The 25,193-nt window shown below is 37.7% G+C and overlaps 1 protein-coding gene and 1 pseudogene across 2 annotated transcripts; one reads left to right on the forward strand and one right to left on the reverse strand.

The window, feature by feature from the left end:
- The window catches only part of LOC127648118 (monocarboxylate transporter 4-like), a 153,833-nt pseudogene that overhangs the window by 81,187 nt on the left and 47,453 nt on the right, over window positions 1-25,193 (reverse strand).
- Window positions 1,744-13,460, forward strand: LOC127647189 (COP9 signalosome complex subunit 1). Of its 2 annotated transcripts, XM_052131299.1 has the most exons (15): window positions 1,744-1,845; window positions 2,136-2,179; window positions 6,842-6,934; window positions 7,166-7,347; window positions 7,449-7,613; window positions 7,790-7,925; window positions 8,124-8,201; window positions 8,291-8,351; window positions 8,588-8,673; window positions 8,803-8,897; window positions 9,004-9,109; window positions 9,229-9,309; window positions 11,080-11,217; window positions 12,203-12,337; window positions 13,012-13,460. In XM_052131299.1, the coding sequence occupies exons 2-15, from the start codon at window positions 2,147-2,149 to the stop codon at window positions 13,084-13,086; spliced, it is 1,464 nt and encodes a 487-aa protein (XP_051987259.1). In that variant the 5' UTR covers window positions 1,744-1,845; window positions 2,136-2,146; the 3' UTR covers window positions 13,087-13,460. The 2 variants fall into 2 exon arrangements, with proteins under 2 accessions (XP_051987259.1, XP_051987260.1); XM_052131300.1 differs by lacking the exon at window positions 2,136-2,179 and having other exon boundaries at window positions 1,783-1,845.

Raw genomic sequence — 25,193 nt, forward strand, 5'->3', positions numbered from 1 at the left:
TTATCTGCTTGTTATCAACAGAGTAAATACAACATGTGAGATGACACAGAGCAGAGACATATATTTCCATGGTATGTTTGGTGAAACAGATATATCAACATATATGTGGCAAATTTGCTTTCTTTTTAAACTTTTCCTTAGATGACTGAATTAACATGCAAACGAGTTGGAAAATAAAGGCCATACCTTATGCAACAGGGCAAACAACAGGTTATTAAAGAAGAAGCATATTTAACAGATGCAATAAGTTATTAAACCTGAGCACTTCAAACCCATTTCCTGATACTTAAACTATATTGTGGGAATGTGGAAATTCATATTTTATCTGCAGGTACTTTCCCTTTTGGGATTTGTGAATGTGTCATAAGATTGTGTAACTACTACATATTGTGAATATGGGGTGACAGAATATTAATATATAAGTATTTTACTTTCAGCTTTTATTGCCTGTCGAGCATTTTATACTGTTCCTATGTTTTAGTGTCACTGTTCTGTATGTAATGATTTTATATTTTAAACAAACACAAACATTAGTTGCTTAAAGGTGTAGTTCACCCAAAAATGAAAATGCTCTCATCATTTACTCACCCTCATGACACCCCAGATGTGTATGCTTTTCTTTCTTCTTTGACCAGCCACCTACTGGTCAAAGGTATAGATTGATAGTAAAAAAAGAACTTCAATATTTCTCACCCACACCTTTCATATTTTGCTTCTAAAGATATGAATTTAACCAGTGGAGTCCTATGGATTACTTTTAGGCTACCTTTATGTCCCTTTTGGAGCTTGAAAGTTGTGGTCACCACACACCTGCATTGTGAGGACATACAGAGCTGAAATATTCTAGAAATCTTAATTTGTGTTCTGCAGAAGAAAGTCACACACATCTGGTATGGCATGAGGGTGAGTGAATAATGAGAGAATTTTCATTTTCAGCTATTATTTTAACAGTGACAGAAATATTACACAAAAAATTAAACATGTTTGCCTGAAACTAACTTTGATCACTATTGGCTATAACGTGTAAAAGAGTGCATAGTGCAACTTCACCTGAATGAAGATAATTTTTTTGTGAACTGTGTAAATCTTGTTTAGACGCCTTTCTTTTGTCTCATATTTGTTTTTCCCATATTTATATACAGTTTATTATGTTTGAAACATTATTAATCGTGCCATTATAGATTTTTGTGGAGGGCTAACATGCCAGATTATCTTTTAACACTCAGATATTTTTTTTCTTCTTTTTTCTTTAATTTATATTTCCATTTTACGAACATAAAAATATATGTATATGTGCCATCTCAGAATGCACAACATGTCTGACCTTGAGGCGAATGGGCTACAAAATTAATGTTTATGTTTTGTTTCTGACATTATTTTGATTGTATTGAACTAATGATTGAAAATTAAACCTAAATGCTGACAGATACATAATCTCATCCAGATTTATCGTATTTCTTTAGAATATTTGGATTTAACCACTGGAGTCTCATGGATTACTTTTATGCTGCATTTGTCTTTTTGGACCTTTTGAGTTATGGTAGTGACACTTGCATTGTGAGGACCAACTGAGGTGAAATACTCTTCTAAAAATAAACAGAAGAAAGTTGTACACACCACATCTGGGATGGCATGAAGTTGAGTGAATGATAAGAGACTTTTCATTTTCGGGTGAACTATTCCTTTAATAAAGAGAGCAATATGAACGTACTAAAGAATGGGCGTGTCTCACATTGTATTTTAAAAGGACACGATATCACTCAATATCAGTATCACCATGACCTGAACCCAAGCAATAAGTGGATATGCAGTCTCAAGATGTCTTTTAATCCTAAATAAATAACGGTAAGTAGCCATCTTGAGTTTTAGAGGCTAAAAGAGTGCTAATGTATAAACAGTGTTTTATTAAACACCGTATCACGTTAGAATGTTTTTCGAGTTGTGTATTTGTTTCCAGTCTATATTATTCTAAAGACACATAATCTGCTAGCATCAAGCATGCAAAATAATACCCAAATGTGAATGATTGCAACGACTCGTGAAGTAAGTAGTGACAGTGACCTCTCCGCGCTTGCAAGACGTCGATGACGCGCATTCTCATGCCCCGGATGTGTTTGTGTGCTCTGTTTCTGCAGAGGAGGAGGAGATGCCACTACCCGTGCAGGTCTTTAACTTTCAGGTAATTTCGCGCCTTTAAATGCTTTCCCGAAGCTCGCACAACATGAGAGTGGGTAAAAGAAGCATGGTCAATTTGAAGTACATCTGTTTGCTGAGTTAATGTCGTATCGATCGCGGCCGTTTTGACCTGTTAGCTCGTCTAGCATGAGCTGTAAGTCAGAGCGGCCCACAGGACGCGACAGGCTCTTATTATTCTCAAGTTTAGCGGCAGCGCGCGCTTATCTGCCAGAAGAGCGAGATAAATGCCGTTACCATAGTGAATATCTCCATTAGCGCTGTTTTGGTTTACATCCAATCGGGCCCAACGGGTTTTCTTTCGATTTGCCAAACACTTGGAGAGAAACTTTCTTTATACGGCTAAGTGTACTTAGCCAGCTATCTCGTTAGTAAACTGCCTGTTTATTATTATTAGTAGTAGTTAGCCTGTTTGCATGAAATTCAGGCTGTCTCAAAATCGAATGAAATGCCTTGCTGAAAAAGCATTTTGGGCAAAATAGGACATTGGTCTTTACGTTTCAGACGTGCATATAACATGATGCTGTCTATGAAGGCAGCACAGCAGTTTTTGAGAGTCTTGGGCAATAGTGACTTATTTATAAGTCCATTACTAGGGGAATTTGGAGCTTTGAGCCAATTCAAGCCTAAACTAGCCCACTTGACCGAAATGATTAATTACTGTCCAGCAGCTCATAATTTATTGAAAGACTTAGAGAGTTTCCACTTTTAGAACACTGCAGGCATTTAGACTGTAATTTATGAAGCTATGCATTGTAATGTAGTCAGTGGAGCAGATAGGATTTTTTAACTGGGGTGGGACCAAGCTGTCAGCAAATGATTTAAACTCAGTTCGTTATTTTGCATAATTTGGGCTTTAACTAGTGCTCAGTAGTTACTTTGCCTAATTTGGGCTAATGATTTGCACTGAAAAGCCATTGGGAGAGTCTTATTTGAAATCATGGATAAACAACAATGAACAAAGGTAAACTAAGGCCTACCTGATCACCACTAGCAATGCATGATCAGACTGTTATTTGACTAGTATGCCAATCACCTACCAAAACTTCTCATACCATGATTTTTGGAATGTCAGTGTCTGGTCTTTCATCACTTGCTTTTGCAAAACTTTAGGGTCAGGTTGATTTGGCTTTGTATATGTCATTATCATGTCAACATCCTCTCCCTCTGTGTTGCCTCCTGTCCCTCCTTGTTGTTCTGTCCCTGCTTCTTCTGTCTGTAATTCTACTGTCTCTCCTTCCTCATGCTGTCTTTTTCTACTGTGGCTGCCCTCCTGCAGATCCTCACTTGACTGACTAGGGTCTGCCTCACTGTCATCAGAAATTGCCTGCAGGCCAGGAGGATAACATTTTAAATCTTATAATTTCAGTTAACCCTCTATACCTCTATAGAATTTCACAACAATGTGAAATACAACATATTCCTGAGAATTAATGGCTAAAACTACTATTTCAAATGTCTAAGAATAACTCAAAATTTTATATTTAAGTGTTAATTACAAGTTTTTGCAATTTATAGATTAGAAATATCTTTCAAATGATGTATGACATATTAAGAAATGTTTTTCATAGCCCATAATTTAAGAATCTATATCCTCCGTTGCTCTGTACAATAAAAAAAAAACATGATTTCCTGCTATAAGAGGATGTCAAAAGTTTATGTAGGCCTTTATTTGTTGTTTGCATAAACCTTGCACCACACAAATGTACTTATTATAATTATTTTTATAGTGGCTTACACACGACAGTGAACATACCTCAGTCAATTTATACAGTACAATGGGTTAAATGATAAGATAAAATATTATTTCCTGACGACGATAAATTGTTTGATTTATCCAACCATTCTTTTTATGTTCATTCATTATTTGCCTCTGTCCACTCACCTAAATGCATAGTTATGGTCTCCACATTTTGCTGTGTTTGCTAAGTGCAAAAGCCTTTTTGCCATTGTTGTCAGACTAGCTATTCCCCTTAACAAATCTAATCTGCCACATCTGGGAATGTCAACAGCCATAGGATACTTACATTGTTTGGTTTTTGAAAAAACGAGGTGATTGTTTTTTGTCTCTTCATTGCCTTTATGTGGCATTTACAGTCGATTTTTCTCAGTTCAGAAAATCACCGACTCAGCTCAGTCATAGATGGTAGATGATCACTATGGTTACCGGTCCGCTCCTACAGGCACGATTGAGGCAGCTACCTCCTCATAGGACCCCGGCAACGTCACTCAGGAGTCGTAGCACACACACACACACACACACAGAGAGTGTAAACGTCGGTGGCATGATGGCATCGTGTGTTTATTGACAACAGAACAGCATGTAGTGAGAATGTGGGTACAAAGTAATGGTGACCGCCGACCGGTGTAGATTATTATTGTGTGTCAGCCTGCGTCTGTCCCGACCCGATTCTGAAGCAGCGGCGGGCCGTAATCCTCTGTTTTACCAACACATTCTCACACCCAACTCATCACATATGGATGCTTCGCCAGGACCCCTTGGCGTCACTTATTGACGCACTGGGTATAGCTTTGGCGTAATTTTTCAACGTGCAGGGTAGTCCGATAGACTTCTATATTGTTAAACTCACCGATGAATGCGGTTAAACTCACCGATGAATGCGGTTGCCTATGAACGCGCTAAATCTTTGCTGAGAGGGCACTTTGATATCAGATTGTGAGGGTTTTTAAACATAAAAAAACAGTTGGAGGGCCAGATAAAGATGATCTGGGGGCCACCATTATACTAGCCCTGGCATAGATCATTTATTGTAGCCTATTCCTTTTTATTTTTATTTATTGCAGTCTCGACTCTCGACCCATTCGCAGCCCAAGACGTCAAATTTCAACGCTACATGCTCCGGTTCTATCGGACTACCCTGCACGTTGAAAAATGACGCCAAAGGTATACCCAGTGCGTCAATAAGTGACGCCAAGGGGTCCTCGCCACGCGTCCATATGTGACGAGTTGGGTGTGACAATGTGTTGCGATTTTTGTCGCCTTTCGTAGGGATAGTGAGGGCGGGGGACGAATCGGGTCACTATGAATCTGGGGGGGTCATGTCCCCCCCGTCCCTAGTGCCATCTGCGCCCTTGAATGTAGTTAGTAAAGATCGAGAAACAGGATGAAGTCTCAAAGGCGTCGTGACCTAGTCTTGAGTATGTTGGGCGTAGTTAAAGGGACAGTAACTTTAAATTTTTAAATAACCTCAAATGAAAATTCCGTCACCATATACTCGCCCTCATGTCACATCAAACCTGTATGTCTTCTGCGGAACTCAAAATATATTTTTAAACATGTTTTCCTCTTTTTTTTGTCCATACAATGAAAGTCAGTGGGGTTCAGTGTTGTTTTGGGTCCCATTGACTTTAATTATATGGACAAAAACAGTTTAAACATTTTTAAAAATATAATTTATTCTGCAACAGAAAGTCAGTCATACCGGTTTGGAGCAACATGAGAGTGAGTAAACGATGACAGAATTTTCATTTTTGGTTGAACTAACCCTTTAAGTGCAAGTGGTAATATATGAGGAGCCGATGGTTACTAATGTACATTTGGCAATCTCCCTTGATTATAACAAATCTCTTTATATCACACTTTCAACATTCTTCCTAATTTTGTAATCACATTTAAGGATTTTCGAATATTATAAACTGTTTCTGTAGCTCAACAGGTAGTGCATGGCATTAGCAATGCCAAGATTATGGGTTTGATTCCCAGAGAACACACAACTAGTAAAATGTGTACCTTGAATGCATTTTAAGTTGCTTTGGATAAAAATGTCTGCCAAGTGCATACATGTCAATAAATGATGTGCTCATTTCAACGGTTTTTACCATTTTTGTTCGGAGCTGCTGACACCCAGTGTAATTTTTTGGCCCTCTTTCAGGAATGTTCTCAGTCAGGGTCGAGGGATGCTGCAGGGCAGGTTCAGGGTAGTATCAGGGATAGTATGAATTTTCCAGGCAGATCAGCCTCGTTCTCATTGGTAGAGCTGAACTTTTACCCTCAAAGAAGTGAATCTGACCCATTCATGGAATTTACTGTGGGATACAATGTGTACAACTCAAGCTCCTCATCATATTCTCAGGAGGTAACCAGTGTAGACAGAAAGGACATGAAAGCCATCTGAAAACATTGGAGCTGAGACTCAGACTTCTGGTGTTAACCTGGCCTTTCCCATCACAAAAATATAACAAGCACCGATATGTTGGTATCATTTTACAATAAGGTTACATTTGTTAACAGTAATGCATTAGGTATCATGAACAAACAATGAACAATATATTTTTTACAGCTCTTATTATTCTTTGTTAATGTTAGTTAATAAGAATACAATTGTTTAATAAATGCTGTAAAAGTATTGTCTATTGTTGGTTCTTGTTAACTACTGTTCTTAACTAATGTTAACAAATGGAACCTTAATGTAAAGTGTTACAGATATGTTTTTTCCACGTTTTGGTGGTAAAATCTTTTTTTATTTGGTATAAAGGAAGATGATGCTCTGTTCCTCACATTAGGCTAATCTTCATGATATTTATATGACTTAAAACTTTATTTGCCAAAATAATTTCAGTAATCTGGTGAAATTGTTGAGAAGTGTTGAATGTGTAACCACATTACAGAGTGTTTCTGTATTAACAGGGGTCTGTAGAGCCCATGCAGATAGATGCTGACCCTCAGGAAGACCAGCAGAATGCGCCTGACACCAACTATGTTGTGGAAAACCCGACCCTGGTATGCCGTGCATATACTCAACATGGTTTTATCATGTCTTGTGTTTAATGGTCCACAAAATTGTATACTTGCTTCCTAAAGTAGCTAGCTATTTTAAGTGATTAAATTATTTTTAAGCCATTTTGAACAAAATCAGAATCTAGATTCTTTGGGTATCATCTCCTGCTAGACCATTAGAGAAGCAGTTGTTTGGGAATTGGGTGCGTTCTGAGAGATACATTTTCTGTATAGGATCTAGAACAGTATGCCTCCAGCTACAGTGGACTGATGCGGATTGAAAGGCTGCAGTTTATAGCAGACCACTGCCCCCAGTTACGTGTGGAAGCACTGAAGATGGCCCTGTCCTTTGTCCAAAGAACCTTTAACGTTGATGTCTACGAAGAAATCCATCGCAAACTCACTGAAGCCACAAGGCAAATATACTACAGCATTCTGACATATTTGTTTAGTTTCCTCATGGAAAGACAACATGCATGTTTCACTTTGTACTTATTAAATGTTTGTGTGCACATAGGGAAGTGCAAGGCGTCCCAGATGCAGTACCGGAGGGAGCAGTAGAACCCCCTCCTCTCGACACAGCCTGGGCAGAGTCCACCAGGAAAAAAGCCCTGCTCAAACTGGAGAAGCTGGATACTGACCTTAAGAACTACAAGGGAAACTCCATCAAAGAAAGCATAAGGTATGGCCACACTGGCTGTGTTTTTGTTTATTTTTGGCGATGTCAGTGCCGTATACATTTGGATACCTGCTGCTTTTATTCCGTGCAGGAAGTGTGACATAAAGAATACATTTTTTAACATGCATTAGACTAGATTCTTGGTAATCAGAGTGCTTTCATTCCCTACTTGTGTTCAGGAGGGGTCACGATGACCTTGGAGATCATTATCTTGACTGTGGTGACCTCAGCAATGCCCTGAAATGCTACTCCCGAGCCAGAGACTACTGCACTAGCGCCAAGCATGTCATCAACATGTGTCTTAATGTAATCAAGGTATGGACTTATTGCCCTTGTTCAATGATGACATCATTTTTATGAAAGTATTTTTCATAAATGCTTAGTTTCGGGTTTAAAAAGTATTATTCAACAGTTTTTGACAGAATTTGTTGCTGCACTTTATCTTTTTGATGTAGATCACTTCTATTTATGCATACTCTTTCAACTCATTCAAATATATTTCATATTTTATAGGTTAGCGTTTACCTCCAAAACTGGTCCCATGTACTTAGTTACGTCAGCAAGGCTGAATCCACTCCAGAGATAGCAGAGGTAAGTTCAGCTTGCCATTCTGGTTTCCTTTATTTATGAGATTCCAAAGAGACTGACTGTTTCAAATTTGATGTGTCTTTGCAATCTAGCAACGAGGAGAGAGAGATAGTCAAAACCAAGCTGTTCTAACCAAACTTAAATGTGCTGCAGGCAAGTGTTTTTTTTCTCTCTCTCAATTTTACACACACGGTGAATGAATATTTAGTATTATACATAAAATCTGTAATTTCCTTTCTTAATATTAGAGGTAGTTAATAGTAATAGGTGATTTTGTGATCAGTAATTTTGGATTAATCACATTGTAAATTGGGCAGAAGTCAATATCTATGATTTGTACAATGGTTCTATCATTTTTCTTGATCATCTTTCTCCTATGATTATCTTAGGACTGGCAGAACTTGCCTCAAGAAAGTATAAACCGGCTGCCAAGTGCTTCCTGCAAGCCTCTTTTGACCACTGCGACTTCCCTGAGGTTGGTGTCATAATAGACCCTGTTCCATTTCCAGTTGAGATCTTTCTAATAGCATAGCAAGTTGGTGTGACAGATGTAATATGTGTTCCTGCAGGTTGTAATAAGATGATTTGTTTTGATTTTCTATAGCTGCTATCCCCCAGTAATGTAGCTGTGTATGGTGGACTGTGTGCCCTGGCTACATTCGACAGACAGGAACTGCAGCGAAACGTCATCTCAAGCAGGTAACCTTTACTGGACTTGGTCTACTGGTATCAAATAAGAAAGGTAGATGGTTTCTGGTTATGTTTACATGTGGATAAATACTCATTGTCTCCACTTTATTTCTAGCTCCTTTAAATTATTTTTAGAGTTGGAACCCCAAGTACGTGATATTATCTTCAAGTTTTATGAGTCAAAGTATGCATCTTGTCTGAAAATGCTGGATGAAATGAAGGTAATTTATTTTGTTTATTTGCTAGGTTTTGGCATGTTCTCAAGTTCCAGACACTGAATTCTTTCTTCTTTTTTTGTTATAATTTGAGCCCTGAGTGTTTTTACTTTCCTGTATTATAGGATAACCTTCTCCTAGACATGTACCTGGCCCCTCATGTAAGAACACTGTACACACAAATCAGGAACAGAGCTCTCATACAGGTACTTATAGGGATATGTGCCTTTGTTATGAATTGGAATTAGATGCTAATCTGAATGTGATTTTTAATTCTTTCAGAATTAGTTTGATTTTTTTGTTGTTGTAGATTTTGTTGTTTCCTTTTTAGATAAAAATATGTCTTTGCATATTTTTTTTTAGATTAAATAGAGAATTGTGATAAATTGAACTAAAATAATCAGTGGTTATATGTAAATATACACTCACTGACCACTTTATTGGGAACACCTGTGCACCTACTTATTAATACGATTATTTAATCTGCCAAACGTGTGGCAGCATGGCCTTTCCCATCACAAAAAATATAACAAGCACAGATATGTTGGTAACATTTTACAATAAGGTTCCATTTGTTAACAGTAATGCATTAGGTATCATGAATAAACAATGAACAATGAACAATATATTTATACAGCTCTTCTTTGTTAATGTTAATAAGAATACAATTGTTTATTGTTCATTTATGTTAATTTTAGTGCATTAACAGATTTTAACAAATACAACATTTATTTATTTCTCTGAATTAATTAAAATTAAGTGTAATAAATGCTGTAAAAGTATTGTCTATTGTTGGTTCTTGTTAACTACTGTTTTTAACTAATGTTGAAACCTTAATGTAAAACGTTAGAGATGTGAAGTTAATGTTCACATCAACCATCAGAATGGGGGAAAAAATTTTGATCTCAGTGATTTGGACCATGGCATGATTTTTGATGAAAGACGGGCTGGTTTGAGTATTTCTGTAACTGCTGATCTGCTGGGATTTTCACACATTCAACAGTCTCTAGAATTTACTCAGAATGGTGCCAAAAACAAAAAACTTCCAGTGAGCGGTAGTTCTGTGGATGAAACTGCCTTGTTGATGAGAGAATTCAACAGAGTATGGCCAGACTGGTTTGAACTGACCAAGTTTACAGAATCTCACAATTGTAAAATACAATTGTAGTGCGAAGAATAGCATCTCAGAATGCACATGTCGAACCTTGAGACGAATGGGCTTCAACAGTAGAACACTACTTCAGGATCCACGTCTCTCAGCCAAGAACAGACAGCTAAGGCTGCAGTGGGCACATGCTCGCCAAAACTGGACAGTTAAAGAGTGGAAAAACACTGGATGTCTTTGGCACCTGTAAAGGGATTTCAATGGAAAGGAGGAGGCGAGAACCGTCTTGGCAATATAAATAATATTTTAATGATAAACAAATGACAAAAACACACACACGAGACGGACATGTCTGTAAACGATCTCTCTGTCCTGCACCATCCTCCACAGTCGGTCTTTATCTCTCTCGGAGGCTTGATTAGCCTGATAAGGGACCGGGTGTGTAGAATCACGACCCGGCTCCGCCCTGCCACAGCACCGTTCTGAGTAAACTAGAGATTGTTGTGTGTGAAAATCCCAGGAGATCAGCAGTTACAGAAATACTCAAACCAGCCCATCTGGCACCAACAGTCATGCCACGGTCTAAATCACTGAGATCAAAAAAAAATTCCCCCATTCTGATGGTTGATGTGAACGTTAACTGAAGCTCCTGACCTGTATCTGCATGATTTTATACATTGCACTGCTTCCACACGATTGGCTGATTAGATAATCACATGACTAAGTAGATGTACAGGTGTTCCTAAAGTGTGTGTGTGTGTGTGTGTGTGTGTATACATACATACACACACACTCACTATTTGCTCAGAAAATTAGCTTAATAAGAGAGGTAATTAACCAATTCATTAAATCTTTTATTTCCCCCTGGCAGTACTTTAGCCCCTATGTGTCAGCAGACATGAACAAGATGGCCGTGGCCTTTAATACCACCGTGGCAGCTCTGGAGGATGAATTGACCCAGCTGATCCTGGAGGGCCTGATCAATGGCCGTATCGACTCTCACAGCAAGGCAGGGCTGCACTCTGACATGCCATTTATCCCTCATTTATCACCCTGATTCTCAACTAAAAAAATGTAAATTTTTGAAGATTCTTGGCTGTATTTCATTTGGTCTAACACTCTTCAGTTATTTAATCTATAATCTCTACACATGTTCTGTTCCTATTTTCAAAAATCAGTATCAGGGTTTCCACAGCCATGAAAAAGCTGAAAATATTAAAATGGGATTCCAGATTCTCAAACAGAACAAGGCAAAATATGTCAACCTTTATCTCTCTTATCCCCCTCCCAATCCCCAACCCCAACAAACATTCCTGTGGTCCAAGCCTGAGTAGACACATATAAACGCAAAGAGAGAGGGGAAAACAAAAAAAGCGTTTCTCTCCACATGGCCCTCACCAAGAGCCTACCAGAAAGGTCATGTATTTGTCCCATTTCTTACCATATTCATCTAATCTGCCAAGCTGTTTGTATGACATCTTATCAAATGCCGCCTCCCTGCCCAATTCAGTGAACCATTCTTGAAATGAGGGACCACCAATTGACTTTATTAATTGCACCATCACCCAATATACATAGTCTGGGGCAGGACGAAATGTAAGTATCTAAAATCTCACCGATAAAATTCTGGGCTCTTAACCAATCTTAGCGCAGAACCACAGAGCATGGGCTATGTCTCCATCCTCCAACTGACATCACCAGCAGGTAGGTGTGTCTTTTAAATCAAGCCTAAGCAATCTAGAGGGATTCCAATAGAAACAATGCACAATCCTAAACTGAATAAGGCGTACCCCTGCAAAATGGGGTTTCAAGGCCTGGAAAAATCATAAAAATCTTTAGTCATGACTCATGAATGTTGTGGAAATTTTTGTAGTGAATTTACATTTTTCTAGTTATGCTCTGCTCTAACATATTTCTAGCCTATGAAATTGCTGTTGTTTTGGGGATGAGCTGCATCGGCGAATTGAGTAACAATTTTTGCCCTCTGTTTGTAGATCTTGTATGCCAGGGACGTGGATCAGAGAAGCACAACTTTTGAAAAGTCTCTACAGATGGGCAAAGAGTTCCAGAGACGAGCGAAAGCCATGATCCTGCGGGCAGCTGTGCTTCGTAATCAGATACACGTCAAGGTAACAGGGTCCCCAGGGTAACGTGTCCCCACTCTGCTTTTCACCTCACCATCCCCTTACCATCTCATTCCCTCTCCTTTCAGTATGGATCTCTCAGAGCTCTTCATTTCAAAGTAAAATTGAAAGCACTGCAATTATTATAGCTGTAATGCATTTGAGGATGCTTCTTGGGGTGATAAATTGTGTGATACTTCACAGAGTATTTAATTACTTATACATCTTGCATTTTAGGCATTTAGCAAACATATCAGTATGTGCATTTCATTAGAATTGAATAGGAATTGATATAATGTACTTTATACATGATCTGCTTTTGAATTTTAGAGACAGGTAATGCATTTTTGTAATACACTGCATGGTTTATCTGTAAAGGTTTGTCCTGTGCATGTATTTTAAAATAAACAGAATTATTAAACTCTATGAACAAATTCTGATAATCACATCCAGAATCGTTTTTGAGAATCACCCCAACCTTAGTTCTATATAACTGAGGTCTCTTGATGTTCTGGTCTTGAAAAGGAACTAAACAAAAAAATTCTGAGAAACAAAACAGTTTCCATTATCTGCCATCTCCATTCCCTTGCCACCCTTTCATATACACCAGCATGCATCTCCCACTCAGTCTGTTTTCCTTGCTGTATATGATGCTTCTTACTGATTCCTTTCTTTCACAGTCCCCTCCAAGAGAAGGCAGTCAAGGGGAGCTCACATCTGCCAACAGCCAAACACGAATGAGCACCAACATGTGAAGACTCGACCAGATGCCTCTCCTAGGAAAGTACATGGGGCCACTGCCGCATCTAAGGCCCCAGTTTAGAAATCAATTATTTCCCTGCTGAAGAGAGAAAAATCACAATCTAAAGACTTTTATTTAAGTTGGGAAGAAGATATCTGTTGTCTGTGTTAAAGACAAGCACACCCTGTTGCTCAAAAATGAAAAGAACATTTAATAAAATGAAAAAAAAAAAAAAGATAAAAAGAGAAATGCAGCACTTAAGCTGTACTGGCCTGTTGTTCTTTGTAAAGGATGCACTTTCCTCTGTATCTTGTGACAAACCTTGATTACACATTGAGAAACCTAATCACAAAACATGCTTTTAAAATAAACATACATTCAAAAAGATGCTTCAAAATGGAAAGGTTCTTTCTCCATCCAGGTGCTGGTCTTGCATAGATTAAAATACAATTAGACTCTTTTAACACTCTCTACTCCATTTCTATTCAATAGTATTTAGTTACTTATCTCTTGTAATGTATTATACTGTTTAAATTAGATTGCTACTCCAGTCAATCATGATCAAACAATGGGTACACTTGACACTCTTTCAAAGCTTTGAAATTCTATACAGTGTAGATTTAGATTTTTTATTTAGTTTTTATTTCTGTTATATATTTAATTTTAGATAACATTTTAGTTTCAGTTTAGTGAGTTTTATTTTAGTTTTAGTATGTTTTATGGCTGCTAAAGCTGAGTGTCATTTAAAATGTCTTTTAACATCATTATTTTTCTCAGGGCAGTCTTGTGTTACTTTTATCTAGTGCTATTTTCATAGTTTAATGTGAATTGTAAATGTTGCAAATTTTATAATATAGGGTGAATATAGGTAAAGTGACAAAGGACCATTATGCTTGTTCCACAATGTATCTATATGTATTTTCTTACAAGTAGTGATTATAAATCATTACTTAACTAATCTTTGGGGAGTAAACAATTAAAGGGATAGTTCACCCAAAAATCACCCTCATGCCATCTAAGATGTGTATAACTTTCTCTTGCAGAACACAAATATTTTTAGAAGATTATTTCAGCTCTGTAGTTTCATACAATTATGTCAATAGCACATAAAGGTGGCATAAAAGTAATACAACTCCAGTGGTTTAATCTATGTCTATGATAGGTGTGGATGAGAAACAGATTAATATTTAATTACTTTTTTACTGTAAATCTTGACATCAGCAGTCTCCTTGGCAATCGTGATTTCAAGCTTGATTAATTTTTCCCAGCGCCATCTAGCGCTCTGCAAACTCTACTAGTAAGTGTAATCGAACTTCAAATCATGATCGTTCCTGTTGACTGCAATTGGAATATGTACAGTTAAAAAGGAGTTTGGTCTGTTCTTACACAAAACAAATTAGGTCACTTCAGAAAACATCGATTAATCCACATATGAATTAATTCTATTCTGCATTTATGTGCTATCTGGAGCTTAAAATTTTTGGACCCTGTTGACTTGTTCTGTATGTACCTATAGAGATATTCTTCTAAAAAACTGTGTTTGTGTTCATCAGAAGAAAGTCACACATCTGGTATGCATGAGGATGAATAAGAGACTTTTAATGTTTGGGTCAACTATCCCTTTATCTTTCTGAGGTTTTAAATTGATGATTTTACTTTGGGATGGGTGGCTGAGCCCATTTTATGATCACTTGTGGGAATAGCAATGGTAAAGAAAATGTCAAAAATGTGACGTAAAACTTGTGTTGATGTTAACTTCATGTTGTGAAAGTGTAATAGAAAATATAAAAAATTATTCCGAATACTTTGTAGATATTTTCTAGATAATGATTTTTACTCTGTCCCACTTGACCAGTACTAAAATCTGTGATTTTTTAAGCAGTGAGGGGCTTCAAAAGTTCTACATCCCAGTATTGTCTATTTATTCATTTTTGCTTTTGACAAAGGTAGAAGACCTTCTGCAAAGCTTTCTTCAAATGTATCATTTTAGGTTATGTGGCAATTGGATAATAATTAAAATGGTCCCACTTTGCCCATATTCTCTCTAAAACTATAATGTATTCAAGATAGTTTTCTTTCATTTTAGTTTGTTTTGGAGTTATGAAAAAGTATTTGTCTAGTTTAATTATTTTCCAATAATTGCAGTTTTTATTTTATATAATAAAAATTATTTTAGTTTTCGTTAACTATAATAACACTGCTTCTCTATATACTCAGAAAACTCTATATTATTTTAGAAGGAAAACGCAACATAAATGTTCATTTCCGAACTTTAATAATTTATTTGAGAAAAAGTTCCATCCTGTTTGATCATTCACACAGATCAACCACAGATTTGTACACTTTTTCTACATTGAGGGCAGTAAAGGGTTAACTTTTTCTTTTTTTTTTTTTTAAACTAAAGGGATTCAATGGAAAGGAGGAGGTGAGAACCGGCTTGACAATATCAATAATAGTTTAATGGTAAACTGAACCAAAAAGACACAAACATTCTTTAAACAAAATAAAGCCCGTAAACATTCTCTCTCTCTCTCCACCATCTGCAGTCGGCCTTTATCCCTCTCAGAGTCTTGATTAGCCTGATAAGGGACCAGGCCTGTCACAATATGGTAATATCTTAGTAAGGCAGCTGTATCAGACACTATTTTTTAAAGATACATTTACTTTTAAAGCTACTTTAAAACTACTCATCCTGTAATCTTTTAGTGTAATTGTTCTGTCAACAGATCTAATATGAGAGTAAGACTGCAAAATCATTGCACTACATTATCATACATAATGTGGGGTCTTGATAGCCCAGGATAGAATTCAAAACAAATCCATACAGTAAAATTTAGTTTATATGTTTTTTTGTAAAACGTACAAATGCATCAAAGTCAAAGATGTTTGATTGTGGCTTCGAAGTACAACTGTCAAATCTCTCAATTCGGAAGGCAATAATTATTGTAAAAAAGAAAAAATGCAAAGTCTGTCAGAGAACCTGCTATTACATCTCCATCAGTGCATTCCCACAGAAGGTCCCAAGATAAAAAAATTCCTGCTCCTCTGAAACAATAAATATGGAACAATACAGGGCTGTTTGTACAGAGAGTTTACTTAATTCCAAACACAGCTTCTTCCTAGTGATTATCAAAGCAGACACATTGCCTGTTACATTCACTGGTAAATGTGATCTTAGAACATTAAGAATATTAATTTATTCACTCAAAAGCAGTCCAGAGTGGCAGATCAATCAATTGAGAATTGCAGTGCCATGGTATAATCACAAGTCCTTATATCACAACATAGAGGGGTTTGCAGATGTACCTTAAACTTAATGTCTGGTCTAATGTATGACAGAGCCTTTGTATGTTCAAGTAATTTGGTATCTTGTACATTCACAGTTCCATCTGTGCAGAAATGGTCCAATTCACATTTTTTTAAAAAGGGAAGCAACCTGTTTTTTTTTTTTTTTTGCATTTATCCAAATGCAATTGGGAATTTCCAGTTTAGCACAGCAGTGAGAACAATTTCAAACAAACTTTCTGAGTGGTAAATTAGTTAAGTCTTTAGATACTGTTGGAGCAGAGTGATGTTTCTCTATTTAGCCACAGGACACAGAGGATGAAGGGCTCCAAAGAGTGGCTTTTCTTAGAGCTCATGCAAGCACCGGTTGATTTACAAATGGAGAGAGATCTGCAAAACAACAGCTGTACTTGTACTTGTATGCCCTCTAAATGGGTCACGGTGGTGTGACCACACAAGTCGTGAGACCTCTATTTGCACGTACACACACACACACACACACACACACACTCAAAGGTCGGCGATTTGTCACACATCAGCACTTCTTGCAGAAACAGTTTCCACACTTATTTCAGGCAAACACACACAGAGAATGTCATGAAAAGGCCAATGCATGGAATGACAGCAAAGTAATGAAACATTTATCAATATATTGATTATAGATCTCACATTTCCCCCCTAAGATACCCAGGTACCTGGAGTATCTACAAATATGATTCTGTGTCGAAGCATGGCCGGAGAGTTATGTCAAAACAACCTCTGGTAAATGTTGCAATTCTAGTCTATATCGTCATGGCTCACTCAAAGACCATAGGTGGAAAAATACAAGAGATCTATCTAACTCGTGTGTTTCCCATCCGCTTGATGTTATCTTTCTTTTCGAAACAGTTGTGATTTGATTCTGGGCAGTCAGCCAAGAGATCTAGTCCTTGCTCATTTGGCTCCAGTGGACGAGTCAGCCCTCCAGGGTCTGGCAGTCAGGCCTGTGTCCAAACTGCCTGAACATCCAGTTCCTTCCATTTGGTGGACTCCCCGTAATTAATTCAATTTGGATGTTTTACCTGTGAACAGAAGCACAAAAACATAAGCAGTAATTTGATTTACAGAGGGTTGACCAGTGTATACTCCTCACTGCAATAATACAGGTGAAACTCGAAAAATTAGAATATCGTGAAAAAGTTCATTAATTTCAGTAATTCAACTTAAAAGGTGAAACTAATATATTATATAGACTCATTACAAGCAAAGTAAGATATTTCAAGCCTTTATTTGATATAATTTTGATGATTATGGCTTACAGCTTATGAAAACCCCAAATTCAGAATCTCAGAAAATTAGAATATTGTGAAAAGGTTCAGTATTGTAGGCTCAAAGTGTCACACTCTAATCAGCTAAACACCTGCAAAGGGTTCCTGAGCCTTTAAATGGTCTCTCAGTCTGGTTCAGTTGAATTCACAATCATGGGGAAGACTGCTGACCTGACAGTTGTGCAGAAAACCATCATTGACACCCTCCACAAGGAGGGAAAGCCTCAAAAGGTAATTGCAAAAGAAGTTGGATGTTCTCAAAGTGCTGTATCAAAGCACATTAATAGAAAGTTAAGTGGAAGGGAAAAGTGTGGAAGAAAAAGGTGCACAAGCAGCAGGGATGACCGTAGCCTGGAGAGGATTGTCAGGAAAAGGCCATTCAAATGTGTGGGGGAGCTTCACAAGGAGTGGACTGAGGCTGGATACTGCATCAAGAGCCACCACACACATATATTAGTCTCACATTTTAAGTTGAATTACTGAAATTAATGAACTTTTGCACAATATTCTTCGGGTTTCACCTGCAGAGGGTGAGGGCCACCCTGCATGGTGAAGATGTTCAACCACTCCATGTCTCTGTTTAATTGCTCTACCACTCACTGCTGGTGCTAAAATAAACATACAGGTGAAACTCGAAAAATTTGAATATCGTGCAAAAGTTCATTAATTTCAGTAATTCAACTTAAAAGGTGAAACTAATATATTATATAGACTCATTACAAGCAAAGTAAGATATTTCAAGCCTTTATTTGATATAATTTTGATGATTATGGCTTACAGCTTATGAAAACCCCAAATTCAGAATCTCAGAAAATTAGAATATTACATGAAATCAATAAAAAAAAGGATTTTAAATACAGAAATGTCGGCCCTCTGAAAAGTATAATCATGCATATGTACTCAGTACTTGGTTTGGGCCCCTTTTGCATTAATTACTGCCTCAATGCGGCGTGGCATGGATGCTATCAGCCTGTGGCACTGCTGAGGTGTTATGGAAGACCAAGATGCTTCAATAGCGGCCTTCAGCTCTTCTGCATTGTTTGGTCTCATGTCTCTCATCTTTCTCTTGGCAATGCCCCATAGATTCTCTATGGGGTTCAGGTCAGGCGAGTTTGCTGGCCAATCAAGCACAGTAATGAACCAGGTTTTGGTACTTTTGGCAGTGTGGGCAGGTGCCAAGTCCTGCTGGAAAATGAAGTCAGCATCTCCATAAAGCTTGTCTGCTGAAGGAAACATGAAGTGCTCTAAAATGTCCCGGTAGACGGCTGCGTTGACTCTGGACTTAATAAAGCACAGTGGACCAACACCAGCCGATGACATGGCTCCCCAAACCAACACAGACTGTGGAAACTTCACACTGGACTTCAAGCATCTTGGATTGTGTGCCTCTCCATTCTTCCTCCAGACTCTGGGACCTTGGTTTCCAAATGAGATGCAAAATTTGCTCTCATCAGAAAAGAGGACTTTGGACCACTGAGCAACAGACCAGTTCTTTTTTCTTTAGCCCAGGTAAGACGTTTGACATTTGAAGCCCATGTCCAGGACCCTTCTGTGTGTGGTGGCTCTTGATGCAGTAACTCCAGCCTCAGTCCACTCCTTGTGAAGCTCCCCACACATTTGAATGGCCTTTTCCTGACAATCCTCTCCAGGCTACGGTCATCCCTGCTGCTTGTGCACCTTTTTCTTCCACACTTTTCCCTTCCACTTAACTTTCTATTAATGTGCTTTGATACAGCACTTTGAGAACATCCAACTTCTTTTGCAATTACCTTTTGAGGCTTTCCCTCCTTGTGGAGGGTGTCAATGATGGTTTTCTGCACAACTGTCAGGTCAGCAGTCTTCCCCATGATTGTGAATTCAACTGAACCAGACTGAGAGACCATTTAAAGGCTCAGGAACCCTTTGCAGGTGTTTAGCTGATTAGAGTGTGACACTTTGAGCCTACAATACTGAACCTTTTCACAATATTCTAATTTTCTGAGACTCTGAATTTGGGATTTTCATAAGCTGTAAGCCATAATCATCAAAATTATATCAAATAAAGGCTTGAAATATCTTACTTTGCTTGTAATGAGTCTATATAATATATTAGTTTCACCTTTTAAGTTGAATTACTGAAATTAATGAACTTTTGCACGATATTCTAATTTTTCGAGTTTCACCTGTAAGTAGGTGAGTACTTCCTGACAGCTCTCTCATGCCTCTAGTCTCTATCCCCACGCAATGAAAGCTTTGTACACAAACAATGTCTCTTTCCCTGAACCTTTACCGCGGTATGAGTGATTAGCAGAATAGTATACGGTCCTTCCCACTTTGGCCCCATAAAATCTCTTAAGTATTTAAACAAATATTTGCTGTCCTGGGTAAAACCCATGAGCCGTACTCCCATAATTTGGTTCAAGCTACTTCCTGACACACTGTTCCTGTAAAATGCGCACCCTGGTCGGATCAATTTTTTTCTGTAAACCCCATTGTGGTATGTAGTCTTGTACCAATATTTTTGCAGTCCATGCGGCAGTACTTCAATTTACCAGAAAGGCCTCAACCCACTGAGAAAATGTGTCTACAATCACTAACACTTCTCGCTTACTCTGGCATGGTGGCAGACTGATGTAGTCTACTTGTAGGTGTGTAAAAGGGCCTGGTGGTCCGGGTAGACTTTTCATGATCACAGGTGTCATGGAATCAGTGTGTCAAATCATACATTGATTTCAAATATCTGCTGCCCTAGCTTTTACAGGTACAGGTGCACCCCAGAAAAAAGTGCACTTTCTCTCAAGGAAGAAAAATGGCAGGTGCTCATGCCCCCTTTGATGTCTATGTGTGCACATGCCTGATTCATTAAACATCTTACCTTTAGGGATTTGAGACAACTGTGAGGTTATCCTAACTTTAAGATGTTATTCATGACAATTTTTAAGAACATTTTTCCGAGAATCTGAATTCTTTTTTTTTATATATATATATATAATCTTTTTGGGAATACAAAACATTCTTAACTTTTTCTTAAGTTAAAAATTAAGAAGAAACTGGAAGTTAAGAAGAATTTTTTAAAGAACATTTTGTGAATCTGGCCCCTGGTCCTTTGTCACCACAGTGAAAACCAAAGCACTTTTTTCTCAAGAAGGTCCCATTCATCTTGAAGAAATACACCATAATGGCCTTGGAAATAATTGCAAACATTTAATGAGCAATTACATGAACACATGCAATTTTATTTCCCCAGTGCAAGGACCAAACCCCACCTCTACATCTCTCCCATAACAAAGGAAATTACAGTGTTTACTGAGTTTCGGTACCTCTTTTCACAATCATCTGGGGGTAGCCCAAATTCAGATCAGTAGCATCACAGTAATCCTGGGCAAGCAGAGCTGCCTGGAAAAACACCTCAGCATCACTGGCACAGAACTGTATGGAGATCCCAAAACAAAACTAGTCTGACCCTCATTAGAGGCTGTGCTTGCTTACTGATGCATTAGTTCAAAGCAGGCATTGAGGACTCCAGCAGTGTATGAACCACCTGTGTGATGAGTGTCCCTGTAATAAGTGCACTGTAAGTCGCTTTGTATAAAAGCGTCTGCCAAATGCATAAATGTAAATGTAAGTTATGAAAAACCCCAAAACCAGTATCTCAGAAAATTAGAACCTTGTGAAAAGGTTCAATATTGAAGACAACGGGTGCCACACTCTAATCAGCTAATTAATTCAAAACACCTGCAATGGTCTCTCAGTCTAGTTCTGTAGGCTTGACAGCTGTCCAAAATTTGACCATTGACACCTTGCACAAGGAGGGCAAGACACAAAAGGTCATTGCTAAAGAGGCTCGCTGTTCACAGATGTGTCCAAGCACATTAATAGAGAGGTGAAGGGAAGGAAAAGAAAAGATGTGGTAGGAAAAATGCACAGCTGTATGCAAGACATGGGTTTCAGCTGTCGCATTCCTTGTGTCAAGCCACTCTTGAACAAGACACAGCGTCAGAACACAAAAAGAACTGGACTGCTGTGGAGTGGTCCAAAGTTATGTTCTCTGATGAAAGTAAATTTTGCATTTCCTTTGGAAATCAAGGTCCCAGAGTCTGGAGGAAGAGAGGAGAGGAACAGAATCCACGTTGCTTGAAGTCCAGTGTAAAGTTTCCACAGTCAGTGATGGTTTGGGGTGCCATGTCAACTGCTGGTGTTGGTCCACTGTGTTTTCTGAGGTCCAAGGTCAACGCAGCCATCTACCAGGAAGTTTTAGAGCACTTCATGCTTCCTGCTGCTGACCAACTTTATGGAGATGCAGATTTCATTTTCCAACAGGACTTGGCACCTGCACACAGTGCCAAAGCTACCAGTACCTGGTTTAAGGACCATGGGATCCCTGTTCTTAATTGGCCAGCAAACTCGCCTGACCTTAACCCTATAGAAAATCTATGGGGTATTGTGAAGAGGAAGATGCGATCCACCAGACCCAACAATGCAGAAGAGCTGAAGGCCACTGTCAGAGCAACCTGGGCTCTCATAACACCCGAGCAGTGCCACAGACTGATCAACTCCATGCCACGCCGCATTGCTGCAGTAATTCAGGCAAAAGGAGCCCCAACTAAGTATTGAGTGCTGTACATGCTCATACTTTTCATGTTCATACTTTTCAGTTGGCCAACATTTCTATAAATCCTTTTTTTGTATTGATCTTAATATTATAATTTTCGGAGATAGGCCTACTGAATTTGGGATTTTCATTAGTTGTCAGTTTTAATCATCACAATTAAATGAAATAAACATTTGATATCAGTCTGTGTATAATGAATAAATATAATATCCAAGTTTCACTTTTTGAATGGAATTACTGAAATAAATCAACTTTTTGATGGTATTCTAATTATATGACCAGCACCTGTACAAAAGATCTGAGAAAGACGGTTCAACTAAATAAATTAAAGAGCCAAAGTTAGACGTAATACTTTGTTGTTGTTTTTTACATAGTCATTCCTAAAAAGAAATATTAATACTAAAGAGAAGAAAAATATTCAGGATGTCTGTTAGAATTTACAATGATATAGGGGTCAGCATAAGTTAACCATGAGATATCACTGCTTGTAAGGGCATTAAAAAGGATTAATATGTTGACAGCATACATACAGTAGGGTATTATGATCCATTTACAGGCAGCAGTAGCTCTATTCTGCACATGAAGGGTTGTGTGTGTCTCAGTGAAATACATCTGCGTGGAAACAATTTCCCCGACGATGTATTCCAGGTATGTAGCAAAATATTAGATCACTCTCTTTCTGGAATAGATGGTTAATAGAATGTCCAGTTTAATAGTGTGTAAATTAGTTTATTCGTGCCATCTGTTAAATGTAGCCTACTGGCACATTCTTTGTATGAGGTTCGAATTCGAATAGACGGTTTTCAGAAGAGCACGTTGGAATGTAGTAGCTTAACGTAAAACAAATTTTTTTTAATTAGATTATTATTTTCTAATTAAAAAAATTCTACGGTAATTTACAGATTCACGCAGACAAATAATACAGTTACGCGTGCAACATAATTGACCACTAGATGTCAGTGTACAACAATATTACATTGATTAATCAGCGTTGTGGTTTTGTGTCTTGTTTGAGTCCGCATATGGCAGTTCCACTTAATGCAGTTTTGAGGAGTTAACATACACAAAATAATTTGAAAGAAGCTATTAAAGATATACAAGTAATTGAATTTTTTTAAAAAAAACAATTATTTTAAATGTTTAGTACGGTGGCCAACAGAGCTCAACGTGCTGCAACCTAAAGAAGACGCATGCAAATAGAAAAAAACGCATGCAAATAAAAAAACACCCGCAAATTAAGAAAACATCTTCATCAGTTTCACAACACACGTGTGCTCCAAATATTCACAACACAACAAAATACAGAAACGCGCTGCAAAAGTTCACAACACAACCAAATACAGAAACGCGCTGCAAGTAACACAGAACACAACGGAAATGTTTCCGGGGGAACCAAATAAGTGACGAACCCCGCTGGGACGTGCTTACAGCAAAGAACTGATATTGACAAGAAGTGAAAGCCTATATTTGTTTTTTATAAATAAACTATAATATTAAAATAATATTGTAATATATTGTATATAGAAATAATATTATAATATTATATTGGAATATTATACTTTTTTATAGTTCTTCTACTCTTTGCTTACAGCTCAAAATTCTACTTTATTTTATTTTATTTATTTTAACTTTTGTTTTCCGCAAAACATACAGAGATACATTTTTTATGGCACACAACTTGTATACAATATACAAAATGTATTAACAATATGTTCAATGTCATCAGAAATGAGAAAAGAACAATGAGCTGAAAACTAAAATAAATAAAAAAGATAGAGAAGAAGAACATGAAGGAAAGATATTAATCTTTACATCAGTTACACCAGAGCCATTCTCTCCATGGCTCTGAGTTACACTATACAAATTGTTTAATGTTATGTTTAAATTTTCATAAAGAAAAGTTTCATAAGAAGGTGTAGGTAATGTAGGGTCCAATGTTTTAAAGTTGAGACACTGACACACAGATATATAACGGATATATAAAACGCATATTTTAACAGTTTTTTTGTAAAGTAAAAATAAATTTATTTGCAACCGTTATGATAACAGCATTATATTTCTGTCCTCAGAACAGCTGATGGACAACGTGCTGCGTTGCCATGGGAACATCCCAGGTGAAAATAATTACGTTGGAAGTTGTCTTTCATTGCTCCCTTCATCAAGTGCGTTCCAAACGGCTACATAAATGGCACACTAGTGCCATGCTCACTCCAAAGTCCCACTTGAAGAGCTCTGCCGTCTGCCCTTCGAAGGGAGTAGGGCATAGGGATGCTCACGTGCAATAAGCACGTCCCAGCGGGGTTCGTCACTTATTTGGTTCCCCCGGAAACATTTCCGTTGTGTTCTGTGTTAGTTGCAGCGCGTTTCTGTATTTGGTTGTGTTGTGAACTTTTGCAGCGCGTTTCTGTATTTGGTTGTGTTGTGAAACTGATGAAGATGTTTTCTTAATTTGCGGGTGTTTTTTTATTTACATGCGTTTTTTTCTATTTGCATGCGTCTTCTTTAGGTTGCAGCACGTTGAGCTCTGTCGGCCACAGTTTTACGCGTATAATCAATACGAAACATAATAGAAAGTTATTAGAGACTTTAATATGGCAAGAAAAACAAATAAGCAAAATAAGGGCTTATCCACTGCTTCACGGTACCTAGTGTTTAATATCAAAAGCTTAATGAATGAGTCCTTTACTATTTAAACTAAACTGAATACATACAGTTTGTAGGTATCCTATAATACAACAAATACTGAGAAGTAACTTTGACATGTGGTGGCTGCATGGCTGTGCATCGGTTCTGAGTTCTGTACAATACCTGTGACCAATGTTCTCTCTACACTTCTCTTTATTAGCAAATGCACACACATCATATTATTGTTTCCTCACGTTTCAGGACCATTGTGATGATAGAGTACACCTGTTAAAAGAAAAGTTTACCAAAAAA

Source organism: Xyrauchen texanus, chromosome 8 (genome assembly GCF_025860055.1).
Source record: "Xyrauchen texanus isolate HMW12.3.18 chromosome 8, RBS_HiC_50CHRs, whole genome shotgun sequence".
Classification (NCBI taxonomy): Eukaryota; Metazoa; Chordata; class Actinopteri; order Cypriniformes; family Catostomidae; genus Xyrauchen; species Xyrauchen texanus.